The following is a 19264-nucleotide window of genomic DNA, read 5'->3' as shown; positions in this document are numbered from 1 at the left end:
TTAAAAAAAATAAATAAATAAATAAAAGTTTTTTAATGTAGTCTGGTTAGAAGTTATTTAACTTTTTATATATAAAATATATCATTTCATTGGAGAGAACATACCATATTGGAAAATAATTACAGCTAAAGCTACATTTTTTTCCAGTGGTAAAAAATGCTTTTTTTAATTAATTAGCTGAATAGGTTGTTGATCTGTGGCCTATCATCTATTACCTCTTCTCTCCTTACATGGAGAATAGCCTGAAAAATATTTGGAACAGAAATAGTTTTTGGATTTATTGTTTTTATTTAGCTCTCCCACCTATTTCTTGTAACTTGAGGCAGTTTGGACTTGGAATAATTTTGTCTGTGGCTGAGCTGTAAGGCTGTAATACTTTTTTCAACTTTTTTCTCAGTTTTATATTGGTGGTTCAGGGGATGAATCCTTTATAAATTATCTAAATACCTGTGAGAAATGTCCTTTGGCTGAAGACTAAAAGTCCTCTGATTTACTTAATGTGGTATTTCCAGACTCATTTTTCACATTATCATTGCTGTGATAACGGTGAAAGAAAGAAAAGTTTAAAATGGCTTGAAATTGTGGAAGGTGGAACAGGGCTAGAATTGTGAGAAAGAGACTAAAAGAATGAGGTCGAAAATTGGCAAGCAGGTTACGGAGAAAGGAATGAGGAGTGTGAGGGGAGGAACCTGAGCCTACAATCAGAGGAGGAAAAAAATGAACCCAAGAAAGAAAAACTAATTAAAAAGAAGGAAGTCATTATTGAAAATGGAAGCAAATATAAATCTCCCTTTGGCCCTTCAATAGGCTTAGAAGTGTTGCATTCTATGTGAAGTATACTGCTGATAGAATAAACCTTGAGATATGACCATAAGGTTTGTTTTTTGAGCATTTGTGTGTAAGACTATTTTTCATGTTTTTTAGAGATACAAAAGGTATTTCAGCACAAGCAATACAAATGCACTTCCTTTTAAGATACTGAATGTAATATCGTATTTTCCCCTTAAAAACAACGAACAAACAAACAAACAAACAAAAAACTACTAACTCTTTCTTGAAAGCTACAATTTATTAAAGAAAAATGCTCCTGAAATAAGTGAGGAATTCTCAAAAAAATAAATGCATTAGTGTGGGTATCTTTATAAATAGAGGTTAGGCAGACAGCTGTGGACATTTTCAGTTTATGAAATGAACAAAAGAAATACAGCAACAATATTAAAATGCACATAATTCTTGCTTTTTCTCAGACTGGAATGGGACATCTACGTGTTACAAAAGATGGCCTTCGTCTGGAAGGGGAATCAGAATTCTTATTCCCTCTTTATGCCAAAGAAATACATTCTAGAGTGGTAAGCAATTAATCTTACAAAAATACTGAAATAAAATTAATGCACTTAAGAACAGTTGAATTTAGGTCAAGTCTAGGCACCTGTCAGGGGAAAAAATATGTATATATATAGTGCAGATATATGGATATGTATTTTTATACATATTATGCACTCACATTTTTGCATGTGTGTAATATTTTTGTAGGTATATAAATATTGTATTGAAGTATGCAAGAATATAATAAATATTTCACAAGCAGGGTCATTAGGTCAATGTTCAGATACTATAATGTTTTTCTTTTAGGCATGTGCTTACAAATTGCTTAAAAAGGAATTAAGAAAGATGATGTGCATAAGCAGTGCTTTTAAGAATGTATAGAAAGTTTTTAATTATTTAGAGTATTTTTATGTATGCTTCCCTGTGAAACTGATTGTTTTGTTTATTCATACATTATAGAATTTATTAGCTTGCAGAACTGTGTAAATATCTCTAAAATTAGTGGATCCTGTAGGAAAAGTTATGATTTCTGTATTAATTTCAATTTTTGTCACTCTAGGACACCAGAATTAAATGCATGACACTTTTATATATGCGTATATAAAACCAACAAGACTAAATGGAAATATTTCAGATTGAATCTTATTTATACAGACCAAAAATTTTATTAGTATGAGGTTAAAAAAAATGGTCAAAGGAAGTATTTCATAAGCAGTTTAACTTCAAAACAACAGTAAGAATGGGTATAGTATGGAAGATTTCTATTAAAGTACTGAGTTTTGATGAAGATAGAATCTGAATTGGTTTTGAATTATGCAGGTAAATTCTGAAACAGGTGGATTTTTTTTGTAGAGCAATATCTGTTTCTTGTCAACAAAAAAAATTACTTTTTGGAACTATCTTCTGTCATCCAAACTCACAATATATTTTATGAGCAGTATCATCAACCAACTGGACATTTCACAGGATGAAGCACTACTCAATGAGAGTAAAAGCCAACTTTGACTCTTTCATTACTTCATAATCATCCTTACTACTTCATTAAAAAGAATAGCCAGGTATTAGACTTTTCTGAAACTAAGGAAAAAGTTAGCATTTGTATTGCTATGGCAAAAGAAAAGGTAAATAATTTTATCAGATAACATGGTTGATATAGGATTTAGGATGAGGTCATTAAAATGCTTGATGACTGAAATTCAAGCAATGCCACCATACTTTATCTCTATTAAGCCTTTCTTTTTCTTTCTTTCTGCAATATTTTTTTCCAGTAGCAGGAACAGCTCTTATTTAGACAGAGAGATGCTGTTACTAAAACTGTATTTTCATTTTGTTTCTTATGCTGTGTTCTTTTCTGCCCCATAGGCAGTGCCAACAGTATTTATGTGCTTAAATGAATTTCTCTTGAGGTTTTTTATCTGATAAAACATGTAACCCTTTAAAATCAACATAGCTAATACTTAGGAACTCACTCTGCCCAGAAGAATAGGTATGCAATGTTCAGCCACCCTTTGTACTTTTTTTTAATATTCCTCTTAATACATTTAGTACCATAGAGGAAGGAAGATGTGTGGTGGCATCTAATATACGCCCATCTATCTAATGACCCATTGTGATCATTAGTAGCATGTATTAATTAGAGCCTTGAGGCTGCTGGATGGCTCTGCCCCCTATGAACTGATCATTCATCAGGGTTTTGTTTGTTTGTTTCCGTGCTTGTTTTTGAAACATTTGAACTCTATTGAATATAAGCCTCTGGAGAGGCTTAATTGCCTGTAGCTTGATCTCCTGAGTGTCATTCTATATATTTACTCTCATAAAATTGCTTATTTGTTATGACTTCTTTTTCTAAGTTTGCCTGTTAGAGAATTGGGCTATCACAGCAGCTTTCTTCCTAGCCTTGAGTGTTTTCTGCTTGCAGTCTCCTAACAGCTTTTCTCACCTAATGAGGCCTCCAAAGTGCTAAGAAAATATGTAGCAGAAAATCTACTTGCTGTGCATCATCTCTGGAGCCTATTACAAGTTTATGCCTTTGTTATGCCAACACGGAGTTATGGGCAATACCATTGCATTTTAGCTTATTTATATTCATAACAAGATAAAACTATAGCATTTATAAATATGTTACTAGGCTTTAATCAGTCAACAACATGTGTGGCAGCTACAGGCTTAGAATATAGTTTATTCACACTTAAAATCAACATTACAAATTAGTAAAATATTTTTGAAATCAACCAACAGCAGTCAAAATAAGTTTACCAGAGATGCCCAGATTTGTGGGTCATTTAGAACATGCACTTAAATGTAATATATTTACCTGATCTTCTTTGACTGTTATAAGTCAACAATAACAATTTAGAACTATCTGATATAATTTATAAAATGAGATTCATTTATGTTGCTCATTTAGTGACTTGAGATAGCCTATCTTTCTACTTGTAAGACATCCATTTTAATAAAAATATGTAAGTCATATTCCAAACTGTGTATTGCTTTAACCACAGTTTCTAGGAAAGTGTTTATAGCAAAAATCTTTGTATAAAATGTATTCAAAATTCTCAGGTTAACTCGTATATTAGATTACAATACGAACGTGACTTGGGAGTGATTTTCAGGGATTAGCCTTTCAACATGCTGGCTTGAGTCCAGAAGAGGTACCAGAAGCAATATATTTGAAAGACACTGATATTTTACAGTATTCCAATAGTTAGAAACTATTTATCTAGGGATGAGGATCCCCTTTGAGGTCACAGACAGCTTTCTAATACTCTCTTCGTATCACATATTTCCTGATAATTTGGCCATTGCCTTGTAGGAAGTCTCAACTTATGTATAGGAAAGTAGTAAATCTAATACTTAAGCATTTTTCTTTTTAAAAGATAAAATGTTAACAACCATATTCAGTGGGCCAGTAACATAGATTTCGGCCACTTTCAATATTCTCTATAATTGGTTTCTTATTGTAAATCTGATATACTTGAAATAATCAAAGGTATTTGCCCAAATTATGTGATGACACCTGTGGATGGTTTTGTAACTGCAAAGCTCTTTCAATAACTGAGTTAATATATAACCCAGACTAAATTTGAAAATTGTTTACAGTTCTGAGTATACACCTGAATCTACTGTTTTTTCTCCATACTTCAGGACTCATCACTGCTTCTCCAGTCTACTCACAATGTGACTGTGAATGCTCGCAATTCAAATGGAGAAGTTACAGGCAGATTAAACGTGGGTAAGTCTAAGTAATATTTCCTTGTTCACTGTTGTTGGATTTAATAAATATTTCTAAGGAGCTTGGAGAATACAAAAAGTTATATGTGATTTTTTTATACTGTTATGGCCACGTTTAGATAGTCCAGCTGCCACTTAATAAGTAGCAAGAGTGTATTTCCATTTCTCACTTAAGCATTAATTACGTAAATATTTAAAGCACTTCTTTATTGCAGAGTTATGCAGGAAAGGTCACTAATTAATCCCAATTTGGCCTTTAAATGTTTTCTTTCTTTTTTTTTTTTTTGGTCATTCAAGCTAATTATAAAGATCTGAATCATTCCTCTTAAAAATGCTCATAAATATTTGTCAAATCACAGTAGTGGAACTCATATCTCATTGTGATAATAATGAAGGTTATGAAATGTACAGTACTTCTGGTTTCATATTATTGATACAGCCATTAAGCTACTTTGCAATAAGTAACCATACAGTGACCACATGACCAAAACAGTACGTATTACATGGTTAAAATTTCCACGATGTGTAACATATGCTATTGATTTTGTCTGTTTGTGGATTCCCATCATGGGACCAGATATACTCTTGTGCTGTGGTCAGGTCCCCATCCTGCCTGATGAGAAGTTCTCAGGAGGCCCTTTGGGAAGGGTGGACCACAGAACAGATCATTTATCACCACGTTAATTTGTCCAACCTGATTCCTGTCCAATTTGAGAAACTTAAAGGTAAAATCATGTCAGACAGTAACCCGAAAGCCTGATGAATTGTTTGACAGGCTGTGTCCAGCCTGCATGACCTAGAACTGCTAATATGAAAGGTGTGCTATACATGTGTTCATGAATACTGGGCCCTGACTTGAGTTTAGACACTTGTCAAATGAGTGACCCCATCATTAATGAGTGCTTTTGCATGAAAGTGAAAAAAATGCTCAGATTTCTGCTGAAATCAATTCTGTTATCATATTTTAGTATACTCACAATGCGCTTATGGGATTATGTCCCTAAGGAAATAAGGCACCTCTATATTTCAAGCCAGAAACGTGACATACTACTGGCAGGAGGAAGGTGCATCACTTCTCAGACAGATGTTTCTGCATGAAGAATTAAGAAACACTGGGGGGTTGGGGGAGGGGGGGGGTTGAAATCAAGGCACTGAAGACTGTTGTAGCTGCATTGCACATTTGGAGTTTGGCACCTGTACAGTAATTGACGTCCTTAAATGATCTGAGTCTGAGATAGTCATCCATAGTGTATCTTTCTCCTTAATGAAGAGGCTGCAGTGCTGAAAGTAGTTAAATTATATATTTTACTGAAAGGAGGGGTATTTTAACTGTTGTGCCAGCCAAAAAAAAAAGAAAAATCTCAGACCTCTCTCTTTTAATTTCCTCTTTTTCCCTTCCCAGTCACCACACAGGCTTTCTTCTGAGAGAATTAACAAAGAACGGTATGGAGAACGCACGGGAATGTGCCTTCTGAAATACACAGAAAGTTAAATATATCTGTTCTGTAGAGTTAGAGACATCTGATCAAAGAGCACTTGTAAACCAAAGACCTGATTGACTGGGAAGGGTCAATATGAACCAATATCATATAGGGACTGTGGTATTTAGAGGGGAATGTTCTACTGGATAGAAACAGGCTTGGCCATAGTGACTGATTTATAGCAAGTGCTTTTCATATTTAGTATTTTCCCTCCTTAAAGGCAGTTTAATTCTGTTTCTCTGATTTTAATCACGTGGTTCTTCCGGCCTCATTCCCATTAATGTGCAAGTCAGTGTTGTTACATCTTATGATCTCCAGCCTCTATCACCCATTCCCAAAGGAAAGCCCAATACTTCATGCTGTCCAGACAGGCTTTATCTGGCGTAGGCAATATATGAGGAAACCATGAGGAAGGAGGAGAGTTTAGAGTGAAAGACCTGCACCTCAAACCTCTTAAAAGTGGTCTGTGTTTTAAAGCAATTCAGATTCAACACTGAAGCGGGGAAGTTCTGACAGCACTTTGGCTTGCTCTTTTCAAAGCTACTATAAAAAATATTTAAGAGGATGTGATAATGATTTGAGCATGGGAAAATCAGAACTATATCAAGAGTAAGTGCTGAAATGTATTTACATATTACTTGAAATATATTCATGTCTAAGTAATCCCTGTTTGACTGCCAATTCTATTTATTCAATTCATTAATAATTGGTCTTAAATGATGTCTGGGATAATTGGTAGCATTGTAAATACTAATGTGAAATATTACTAATATTAAACTAATTTTAGACTGATAAAGTATTGAAAGACCAGTAAAAATTAATGTAGTAAAGAACTCTGTTAATACCTAATGATATGGTCAAGCAACAGTGACTGGGGCAAGTGACAGTTTATTGGAGTAAATGACCATCTATAAATAGCTCGATATTTTTAGTCATTGTCAGTAGCTCATCAAAATACATGCAGGATGATGTTCCCTTATAAGAAGAGTGAAAAATAGGTGCGTGCATAATTTACTTCATATACACAAGACATTGCTAAGAATTAATGCCTTTCACAGTTGCCAGCATGCTGGAATTATCTCTTAACACGTGGTTCATCTTATAAATATGAATAGTTGCCATTGTGATGTGGTTATATAGATAAATTAGAGATTATTCCAAAGATGACAATATAATATAGTGTCACTCATAAGATCATCATGAAAACACCTTTTAACTCACAGAAGATTGTGATTCAAATGATCTGTTTAAATATTTTAATAATTTATTAAGAGCAATTCAAATACCCAGTCTTCAACAGAAGTAATTCGCAAGAGGGATGTGAAAGAAGTCTTCACTTGAGGAGTTTCTGTGGAATTCCTCACATGAGGATAGCAGACATGTTACTCAAGAATGAAGAAGGTTTCTCTCATGAATTACAGCCATACTAAAATAACTTCAAATGTGAGCAACTTTTACCATTAGCGCTCTTGTTGTAAAGTTGCTACGTGCTCTTAAGTTTACCTGCATGACATACCTCTTGCAGAAGTTTTGTGAACATTGTAGTTCTTTATAAGCGCTGTATGTAGAACTTGCTGTGTTTTGAACTGTGTTCCATAATTGCACTGCTTTCAGAAGCCTCTATGAATGCAAATGCGTTTAACTGTCTGTCAAGAAAAGAATACTTTCAAAGCAATAGGTATCATAACTAAAAAAAATCACCACTTTTGTGCTTTACTCTTTTTTGTCTTCGGCATCTCTGTATGGCAGAGATACCCATTTTGTCTGAGGTACTCACTGAAATCATTTAAAACTCGTATCTGACCAAGAAACTCATATTAACCGGAGTAAGTAATAAGAAAGGAAGAAAGGAAGAGAAAGAAAGGAAGAAAGAAAGAAAGGAAGGAAGGAAGGAAGGAAGGAAGGAAGGAAGGAAGGAAGGAAGAAAGAAAGAAAGAAAGAAAGAAAGAAAAAGAAAGAAAGAAAAAGAAGAAAAGGAAAACTAATTTTTAAATTAAAAAAAAAAAGGAAATGGGACTTTTAGTTAAGAGAATATGGGGAGATTATTTCTTTTATTTCTTTTGGAACAATTCTGGGAGAAATGGGGCTTAGAATAAAGATGTTGACCAACAGAGAGCAAGGAAAGAATCTAAGCAAGGCACACATGCGAAGGTACAGGGCTGAGAGTCAGAGCGAATTAAGGAAGCAGTAGAGAGAGATGCCTTATAGGCAAGTCAAGGATGTCCACAAAATAGATGGTAACTTTTTTCATTAGTATAAATATCTTTAACATCACAGATAACCTCCAAAAATTCTCATTATCACAGCTCGTTCATCAACCTTAAAAACTGAAATATCCTGAACTTTCTTTGATAATCCAAGAAAGCAGCTGAAGAAGGCTGCTAACCATCATCTATCTGTAAGACCTCCGTTCTTATCACTTCAAAGCCTTATTCAATCCTAAAATAAAAAAGAAATGTATCATCTTTGATTCTATCAAAATCCTTATTTATAATAAAGCAACATAGTGTAAAAAATTAGCAAACTATTTCAATAATGAATTTTAGCATGTATAATATATAAGAATGTATAGACTATAGAATTGATTATCAAGTATTTAAGAGCAACATTTGTATCAAATAGCAAATGATGCTGCAGTTAAGTAAAGATATGCTTACATATACAGCCTACTAGCAGATGAATACAATAGTCATAATTCTGCAGTATTGCAATATATTAGGAACTGAATATTAAGAAAGTGGCTGAAGAGCAGCATGCTTTCCAACTCATCTTTAATTAAAATATGGCCAGTTTTTGAAAAGATCTATTTTTCAAGTATCATATAAGGGGGCTTCAAGCTCCAAAAGACTGTGAATTTTGATGGCCTTTTTCAGGGTTAATGACACGAAGGAAAGGAGCTTCCAAAGTCTTTCAGGGTCTGTGAGAACAGGTTCAAGTACAGTAGACTACTGGTCCTCCTCCTAGTTTAATTATTTACACCAAGTAACAGTGACATCAGTAGCTTCAGGTGAGGAGTTCACTTTAAAGTATTTAAACTAAAGGAAATTTATTTAGATATCTGTGTTTTGAAGCTGTTCTGCACTTTGAAACATGAAATCAGCACCACTCAGAAAGCATGGCAATGTGGTAAAAGCCAAAATGGTTTATACAGTCTGAAAACAGAATTACCGTTAAAAATTCTGCCTATAGACTATTTTAATGTCCATCACATTAATCTAAGGAGCTCTTAAATGAGAGCCATCTCACCCCTTTTTTTTTCAGAGAGGAGCAACATTCTGAGGAAGCAGATAAGTGTCAGTACCTAATATATTTCTTCATTAGCATTAATTGCCATCTGTAAACTACCACTTTCCAATGTCAAGCCATTACTGTTCTTCTTATCAGCATTTTGATATTTCATTCTCAAGTGATGGTATTTTTTTCATTAGAGCCATAATAGGAAGAAAACAGTGTTAATGAAGCATGATGTATGTAAGAAGAGTTTGGTGGTGTTTTTACAGGGAAAACCCTGAAGCCAGTTTTATAAACTTGACTTAATTAATAACATTGTAAAATCATTTAGCTTTTCCTTCTTTACTTTTCCCAGAAGGCTTTCGTTAAAAACTTCATTTTGGTCCAAATAAGTTCTTACTTATCTTTAAGATAAAAGCCAGAACATATTTCTTGAAGATCTTTGTACTGCAAGAAGATGATTATTTGCACAACTTTAATTGCTGTCCAGCTGGGTTATAAGAAGGAAAGATACAACATAGGAGTAATTAATAGAAAGATAAATTGCAAATTTAACTGAAGTATTTTTGAGGTGATTAAGTCTTCCTATGATCAAGAACTTAAATTATTTGTTCCAAAAGGATGAAAGTAGGGATTTTTACCCCCAGGGGTATAAGAGTTTAGCTACCAATGAATCTGATCATATCAAGGCATACATTCTAGTTTTATTTAAAAGTAAAGCTTAGTTGACTCAGATCAGGCAAAATTTAGTCAATGACAGGTGGCTGCTCTGTTTTTTTTCTAATTTCCTGTTTTAATCCATGGCAGATGCGTTTCTGTTCTATATTAAATGCATATGCTATTAGACATTTGTGACAACAATGTGTGTTTAAATGGGTTTAACTTTGAAAAGTATTTTAAAAATAACAGGAAATACTAAGTGGTAATCAATATACATTTAAGGTATAGTTAGCTAATCATATCTCCATGAAAACTTATTTGTGAAAATATGAATTTGGTCATCACAGCCGCAGTTTAATATTTAAACTCAAATGAACAGTATCCTCTTCTGCCAAAAATACCATTGACAGATCCTATGTACTATGTATAGTAAAGTGCTTACCATAGCACATTCACATGTTGGTCCCAAATGTGATAGTCTTTATAAAGAAATACGTGATGATGTTCAGAGTCAGCAATGCTGACTTAAAACAGACTATAAAAGTCATCTACAAATTAATCAGGTAGTTAGGTGCATTGCTAACTTGCTTAAATATGCCAATATCACCGTAAAGGAGAAATTTAACCTGTCCAAGGGGATTTGAGTCCTGTGCTGTCACTTCTGCTTTAATTGTGTCTAGAAGAGAAAAGTAGTATGCATGTAAGTCAACATGGCTTAACTCTGAAAAGAAGCTAACATCTGGGAAATCATGTTTATGTGAAATAATATATGGAAAAAGAACTAGGTAGTGTATACCAAGTTCTTACGAGAGTGCAATTACTCATCTGAGTAGCTCCCCAATCCACTAACCCCTTTATTTCAATGGGAGTAAGGAATTCGAAATAGTTGAAGAAAAAGGAATTATAAAATACTTGATATCATTCTCGACTTTTGCAGTCTTCAGTAAATTTACAATCCCAAACAACGTATTTTGGTTCATATTTTATAGTGAGCATTAACACAAATCTTGGGAGGAAAACTTGAAGCTAATAACACTAAAAGTAAGGAATTAGTTCTTGTACCTTCTTCCTTTAATAAAGTAAAGAATGAATTATTGAAATTGGTTAACACAAGATGACTTCATAAAGGTTAACTTAAAATGAATGAAATTTATTGTGACTAAAATCTATTATAGAATTTGGATAATTAAGTACATCTAAGCTATTCATATAAAGTATAACAGTACTTTCTTCTTAAAGTTAACTCGACTCTGGATGTCAGTTAGAGGCCAAAAAAAAAAAAAAATAGGAGCCAATTCTCTATCTTTCTGCAGCAGGTCTGTAGGAAAAGAACCCTCCCGTCCTGGTGAACTACTTGAGCATGTATCTGCAGCGTACCCTTGTGGCAATAAGGGCTAATAGCATACTGGGCTGCATTTTCCCACTCCTGGGAGTTTACATCTGTTACAGCTGGAATATGGCATTAAAATTCACCCCCTCCAATGCGACAGAGCTATCAGCCAACTGGGGAGACTCCCACGAGGAGTCATTAATATGGTCAGGCATTGGGAGCACATGAAATATCAGAGGCTGAAGAGGGTGCATTTTTTAAGCTACAGAAAAGAGGGCTTAAGGCAGGCTTCTCATTGCTGCCTGCTTCTCCCTAGTGAAGGGCTAGGGTGAAGCTGTACTCTTCTCAGAAACACACAGAAAAATGTACAGAAAAATGGCAAGAGGCAACAGTTGCAACATGGCAAAATGTAACTGGATGCAAGTGGGGGAAATACCACTTTTAAAATGGCTAAGCACTGGAACAGGTTGCTGGGGGAGGCTGCTGACTCCCGTTACTTGAAGGTGTTATAATTCTACTTGAAAAAGACCCTGAGCACCTTCAGCTAACTTCCAGCCGAGCTGGTCCTGCTGTTAGTAGGCAGTTGTGTGAGGTGACCTCCAGAGGTGCCTTCTGACTTAGATTCTTCTGTGGTTCTGTCCTGCCCTGTCTTCGGCTGGCACTCTTCAAGGGCTCAGGTCACTTACTGATCCCAGGACAGGTCTCCAAGCCCTTCTAGTCTTTGATGCTCCAGGGCAGCTAAAATAAGCTGAAGACTAGGCACCAAAGTATATATAATGGCATGAAACAGCTATTCTTAGGCAATTGAGTCATGTCCCACCTGTTTAACTGGTTTCACATTGAGTCTTCTGCCCAGATACAGTAGGCATTCATAAAATGTTCCTAAAATGCAGGGCTGGGATCGATCTTATGAAAATAAACCCATATCTTCTTTTTTTAAAAAAAATAATAATTAGAGTAAGAAGAGGTAATATAATAATCCATTAAACAGAAGATAATCTATTCTTTAATAGTATTAAAGAATGAAGGACTTACTAAAATTAAACTGTCAAGTATTCTTTGTAAAGTAGGATAAAGTATTCACTGAGGAATGAGAGGCTCAGAAAGGGTGACACCATAGCCTTTTGGTCAAGTAACTGTGTGAGGAACATGATTGTCTATTCCTGCCATGGTTTCTACAAGCAATAATCAATTTTAAAATCAAGCACTTCATGTTTTTATTTTTTAATATTTATAGATACTATTTTATAAAGATAATGCTCAGATGTATAAAAACATTTAGTTAGCAAAATCATACAGAGAGTGGACGACAGGTTGACCATGAGCCAGCAGTGTGCCCTGATGGCCAAGAAGGCCAGTGGGATCCTGGCATACATTAAAAGGAGTGTGGCCAGCAGGTCAAGGGAGGTGATTCTCTCCCTCTACTCTGCCCTGGTCAGGCCTCACCTGGAGTACTGTGTCCAGTTCTGGGCTCCTCGGTACAAAAAAGATAGGGAACTCCTAGAAAGAGTCCAGTGGAGGGCCACAAAGATGGTACGGGGCCTGGAGCATCTTCCCTATGAGAAAAGACTGAGGGACCTGGGTCTGTTCAGCCTGGAGAAAAGAAGACTGAGGGGGGATCTTGTCAATAATTACAAATATCTTAAGTGTGGGAGTTGGAGGTATTTGGTCAACCTCTTTTCAGTGGTTTGGGGGGACAGGACAAGGGGCAATGGTCACAAAATGGATCAAAGGAAGTTCCGCACCAATATGCGAAAGAAATTCTTCATGGTGAGGGTGACGGAGCACTGGTACAGGCTGCCCAGGGAGGTTGTGGCGTCTCCTTCTCTGGAGATGTTCAAGACCCGTCTGGACGCCTACCAGGGCAGCCTGCTCTAGGGAACCTGCTTTGGCAGGGGGGTTGGACCCAATGATCTCTTGAGGTCCCTTCCAACCCCTACAATTCTGTGATTCTGTGAAAAGCATTGCCACCTAAACACCTAATACAAGATTGGGTTGCTGGTGTAATTTATGATCAGTGTCTGCATTGATTGTTCAGTACTAGATTTTCAAAGATCTCTAGACTTGTGTTCAACTGTAGGGAACAACAAAGTCTAAGAAGTGCTGACAATAATGCATCTTTACTTTGGCCTGCAGACTGTTGCATCCATTACTTAAAAGGAGAACCAAGAAAAAAAAAAAAAAAAGAAAGAAAAAAAAGAGGAAAGAGGAGCAGACAGTGCTGTATTAATATATCAGAGATGTTTTTAAAGGTGATGAGGGATGTATGATATGGAGATAAAGTGTATATATGCAACGTGCTTTATATACTTTGTAATAATGCATTTGTTCTAATAAGAGTCCAGCAAGCACTTCTATACCATTCCATGTGAAAATCTGATTAATTTTATGCTTCTAAAAGTAATGGCTTTACATTTATTGGTATTGTATTACTCGTAGAACTAGAACTGAATCTGTAGGAGTATTACATTTTAATACACTTTTAATGAGAACTTATTTTAAGTAAGGTGCTTTAATATAATAAAAAATAACTAAAAAATGAAATTGCATAGCAATACCCCAAAGCACTCAGGATTTTGGCTTATATTCAAAACTTCAATGATTCTAGGTGGTAGGAGAAGAGTGAAGCATACAGACTGGGTGACAGCCATAAGGTATAAAAATTATGGATGGTAGAAGAGACTAAGAAAAGAAAAGATCTGAAATTAAATAACTTCAGTGTTCAAAAGTCTTTTCTTCTGAAAGATGTAACGACATACTAGAAGAGCTTAATACTTGGCAGAAGTAACAGGATTTGAAGATTTTGCCTAGATATTACCAATGTGACTGATGTTAAGTCTTTGTGTATACATATTAGATAGCAGACCCTATTTTTGACAAAAAGATTCTTCTTTTGAATAAAAGATTCTTCGCCATTTTGTCCTACATTTATATTGGACTGGAACTCAAAGATTTGGTAGCAGTAGAAGGGAAGTAACTACTGAACTGGAATCACTAAACAAAAGACTTTGCTTCTGTGGAAAGCCACCTAGGGCAATCAAGACTGAGGAGGGGAAACAAAAAGGGAGACTGCTTAGCAGTGTGCCTATTTGCAGGGATTTATGGAAAAACACTACAGGAAACATTGGAAGATCACACGCCTTAGAAGAAATACATTTATTAAGGGGCAATAGGTCAATTGTTTTTAAAACCATTTTTCATCATTTAAACTGTCATCCTCAGTGTCAAGAGGTATGTGATGTGATGTGATGTGATGTGATGTGATGTGATGTGATGTGATGTGATGTGATGTGATGTGATGATGTGATGTGATGTGATGTGATGTGATGAGATGATCACATCTGAGGTCTGCATCAGAACTGCACATTGTTAAAGGAGGAAGTATAAAGAAACAATGGACAAATATTAGTCATCCTAATTAACAAGAATAACCTATTGACCTGGAAATTCTTGTGGCACCTCTGGCAGAAATGGGAAAACAGTTCAAATGCTCTTTATAACCTATGTTCTGTCATGTTACATTTTTAATTGTAGGATTTTATCAGGAAACACGATTATATAGTATTAATTGACTTACATGTAGTTAGGATACGATGGTGCTAAACAAAATACATTTAGGAAGTAGGAGATTAAAGTTTCAGATATTGAATTAGGCTGCTGTTTATGAGCTGACAATGAATCATGATACAATTAGTGTTATTGCAGTATAGCTGCTGCATGTGTATTGCAAAATACAACTGGGAGAAATTAATGGCTACTTTTGGTTACATAAATGAATTTCCATTTCTTTAAAAGCCTATTTTTGGTTTTTGAAATTTGATCTACACATGAGCTGTCTCATCTGTAACATAAATGAAACATATGCTTGAATTTAGTTTACCCTGGTGTAGTAGTTTAACCCGGCTGGCAGCTAAACACCACACAGCCGTTGGCTCACCTTCCCCCCTCCCTCTCTGGGATGGGGGAGAGAAATGGGAAAGTGAAGCCTGTGAGTTGAGATAAAGACAGTTTATTAAGACAGGAAAATAATAATAATAATAATAATAGTATTACTAATAATAATGTGTAAGAAACAAGTGATGCCCAATACTATTGCTCACCACCCACTGACAGATGCCCAGCCTATCCCCGAGCAGCCGGCCCCCCACCCCGGCCAGCCACCCCTATATATTGTTTAGCATGACGTCAGATGGTATGGAATACCCCTTTGGCCAGTGTGGGTCTGCTGTCCTGGGTCTGTCCCCTCCCAGCTCCTGCTGCACCCCTAGCCTGCTCGCTGGCAGGACAGAGCGAGAAGCCGAAAAGTCCTTGGCCTGGTGTAAGCACTGCTCTGCAACAATTAAAACATCAGCATGTTATCAGCGCTCTTCTCATCCTAATCCAAAACATAGCACCCTACCAGCTACTAGGAGGAAAATTAACTCTGTCCTAACTGAAACCGGGACACCTGGCATTCCATCTAAAGACTTAAAATAAGTCATTTTTTTTTCCATACCATTCTTTGATAATGGGGATTATCCATGGGACAGTCCTCATCCAACTTTACAGGGGCATTTGTGTTGACAAAACCATGAACCTAAAGGTTTATTTAAAGATTTAGTCAAGTGTGCAACAGCCACCAGTTAAAACCCCTTTGAAAAGTATATAATGTGCAGTGAGTACTTTCAGTGTTTGTTGTGTTTTTTCTTATTTAAGTTGAGCTTTAAAATGTGATAGGAATAGTTCACTATGCACCCGTCTTAGATCCTACCTAACTGCCCCTCCACATGCTTAAATTCATTGCTTAGATTCTTGTAACTTGATCAGAAGAAAAAAAGATAAGAGCAATAGGCACCAATACAACTTTTAAGCAATAAAAGTCCCTGGACACTTTAGTGAGTCATTCACTGCATGATTAACATGTGAAAGTATTTTACAGGTAGAGATAGGCTATGCCTACATTATCAACTAAAACAGGCCAGGACTCACAGTCTGCCCCCAGGGCAGATGGCAAGTCACAACTCTCATTATACAGCTAAACCCACTTTCCTCCAGAGCTGGAGAGCTTCATCCACCCTGCCTGTGAGGAACAGCACCCGACCATGCATTGTCAGCAAGTCACCGTGTAGTACAGGTTTAGACTGTGCCAAGGATCATGCTACTAGAGTAGCAGAAATTGGCAGTGTGTCTCCTCTGCCTTGGCTTTCTCTAATTTATTGGCATAGATGTATTCATTAGCTTGTTAGAACTTACAGCTCATCCAGGATGAGCACTTTTCTACAGATGTTGTTATTCCTCTTGTTCTTCTTCTAAGTAGATTTTTCTCTGTTTTTCCCACATCTCATTATTTTAGAGTAGTACTCCTTCAGTTTCTACTGTTAAAGATATACTGCTTTGCCCAGAATAATTAGATATTAATGGAGTAGAAGAAAAGAGGAGAGCCCAGGAATATGATTATGTGGTGTAATGTTAAAAAATAAAAATGAGCTGGGAATGGAAAGACAGAATACCTTCCTTTTTCCAATTATTGTTGGAATTGTGGTCACTGTATACATGGACCAGATTAATTAAACTAGTAAATACTGCAGCCCCAGTTGTATCAGTATGATATTCATTATGGATACTGTGCCTGAAATTTGCATTAAATAGATAGGACAGCTGACAAAGTCAGTCTGCTAAGCATATGTTTATATCAGCTATACCTTTTGCTTTGGTTAGGTGATAGAAATCAGAATTCAGTCCAACATATGTAAATGCTATATAATGTATGTATATTCATCCTAAATTCAAATAATTAAAACAGCTCCTCCATCTTATAACTTCTTTCTTTTGTCATGTCACATCTCTCTGCGAATTAATCTACATTCCATAACGATCCAATTAACAAAAAAGATGTCAATTTTCTAGCAACATGCAGGTGTACAAATTAAATTAATCGATTCATTCTGTTTGAGGTAGTTCTTTCCTGTTCTTGTTAGGAGAGACATGAAAAGTCTTCCTTTGACAAGATTGCTTGTGAAATAGACTCAACGAATTAGCAAATCAATAAGATAAATGTACTCATAGACGAGATCAAGTTAGGTCTGGTGCAAATCATGCCACACTTCTTCAGTTCTTTCAAATCTACTTTTTTCTTTCCCTGGTGATTTATAAGCAGTGAAACCTTCTGTATCTACCAAGGTGCTGAGAAGGAAAGAGCAGAAGTACCGCTATTCCAGCCCAGCAATTTATTTTCAAGGCTAATTGCCCTTGTACAAAGGAAATCAGTAGATGACATTCCCTCTAAACGTACAGTGTCTTCATCATACTAAAGTATTTTACAGTGATCATGTGTAAATAATTAACAATGAAATATAACTTAATACTATACATGTCTGAGTTGTTTTTTTAGAGATATTCCTGCATATTGTTTGCAGGCTTACACAATAGTTCTAATGCAATTCCAGCAGTTTCTAATGAGTATTTTAAAGATTACCCATACTATAAAGCTTTACAGATTAGAACTGAATCTGTGGAAGGCCTTGGGCACCTACTTTACTCTAAATTACGTATGTCTAAAATGTAAATCTTCGGGATCCTCATTCAGCTATTGTTTTAAACAATAAATATTCTATGGCAATATAAAAATATTTGCTTCTGGCATGCCAGACCTCCAAAATACTGAAAATGCTGAAAAGAAAAATACTTAACCTTGTCAGAGCCTTACAGAATCAGCATTCACATTTCTATCTGATCTGCTGAGTCTAATCTAGTAGATGTTGTAATTGCATGCTTCTTAGAATGAGCTCGGACAATGAGCAGGATCAGAAGACATGATGTTAAGTGCAACTTTTCTCTATCAGTTCTGCAGCCAGCATATTGACCACAGAAACTGGACTCTTGGGTTTCATTCCTATGGAGGAAGTAAAGGCTCAGAAAAATACCTTTCTTTCTATACTGTATACAACATCTATAAAAAAAGTGACTGAGAATTGCTCCTAAATCCATCCCACCAAAAAGATGTGCCTGAATGTGCCTGAATCGCCCAACCTGAATCATGTCAGACAGGAGAGGCTTAGATTTGTGTATCCCATAGTCATGCTAAGCACTGTAATTGTGGTGTTGGATGAAAGAAAGGAAGAAAAGCGGAACCAGACATTACAGCACCAATTAAAGATGATAATTGCTGGTTTACTTAGGCCTTTGATTTTGCTGTATAAACAAAGGATCTACCTACACTACATAAATGATCAGTAACTACATTGCTCCTTCTGGACAGGATCACGAGTAATAAAACAAACAATATTTTCTAGGAAAGCATTGATAGGGAACCATCCTTGTTTCATTTACCTGGAACTCCTTTTTTTTCTAAAAAAAAAAAAAGGCTCTGAGTAACACCTTTTCTCTGAACAAAGATATTTTCTGTATTTTTGCAATACACTTCTCAGAAATCAAGCCATGTGCTTTGGAGGAGCTGTAGAGAAGAGCCAGAGATCAGTAAGATTGTGCCTGCGTACTCTACTCCAGTAGAGTACAATGTATGAATTCGGCCCTCTATCCTGACCGTTTTCAAGTTGAGTCAGTATTGTTTTTTATTGGTTTAGGTTCTTATGGCCTGTATAATCCTCTCTATGCATTGTAAGTGATTAAAAGCAATTGCTTCATTCAGCATCTACTGAATGAAACAGGAGCAATTTATATAGGACCTTATGGTATGTATCTCTTGCATCAGCTGCCATGGAAATTATAGGAAATGTCTGAATTTATTTCATTGCTATATCAATCATCAGTTACCTAATGCCATTTTAACCTAAGATCTATCAAAGTCTCCTAGTTCTTTTGCGAATTACTACCCAGAAGGTATTTAATGTCTATGTTCCTGCAGGGAAATGAAACATCTCAGTGCTTGTCGGTCCTGTGGATGTTCTGTGAATTCCCTTAATTAAAAAAAGGAATCTTAAGTACTTTGACCATTACCTATAATTTTAATTCTGAACATAAAATGAGATGACTCTATCAAACAGATACTCAAACTTATGCGATGTGA

General features: G+C 35.7%; 1 protein-coding gene across 6 annotated transcripts in view; it reads left to right on the top strand.

The window, feature by feature from the left end:
* Positions 1 to 19264, top strand: part of SGCG (sarcoglycan gamma) — a 141763-nt gene that overhangs the window by 86163 nt on the left and 36336 nt on the right. For all 6 annotated transcript variants that reach the window (XM_080577349.1, XM_080577348.1, XM_080577347.1 and 3 more), the window contains 2 exons: positions 1248 to 1349; positions 4471 to 4558. In XM_080577349.1, the coding sequence (XP_080433475.1) occupies positions 1248 to 1349; positions 4471 to 4558 (190 nt within the window). The remainder of the gene's footprint in view (positions 1 to 1247; positions 1350 to 4470; positions 4559 to 19264) is intronic.

Source organism: Anser brachyrhynchus (genome assembly GCF_964034855.1).
Source record: "Anser brachyrhynchus genome assembly, chromosome: 1".
Classification (NCBI taxonomy): Eukaryota; Metazoa; Chordata; class Aves; order Anseriformes; family Anatidae; genus Anser; species Anser brachyrhynchus.
The sequence above is the reverse complement of the archived record's forward strand: the minus strand, read 5'-3'. Positions and strand labels throughout refer to the sequence as shown.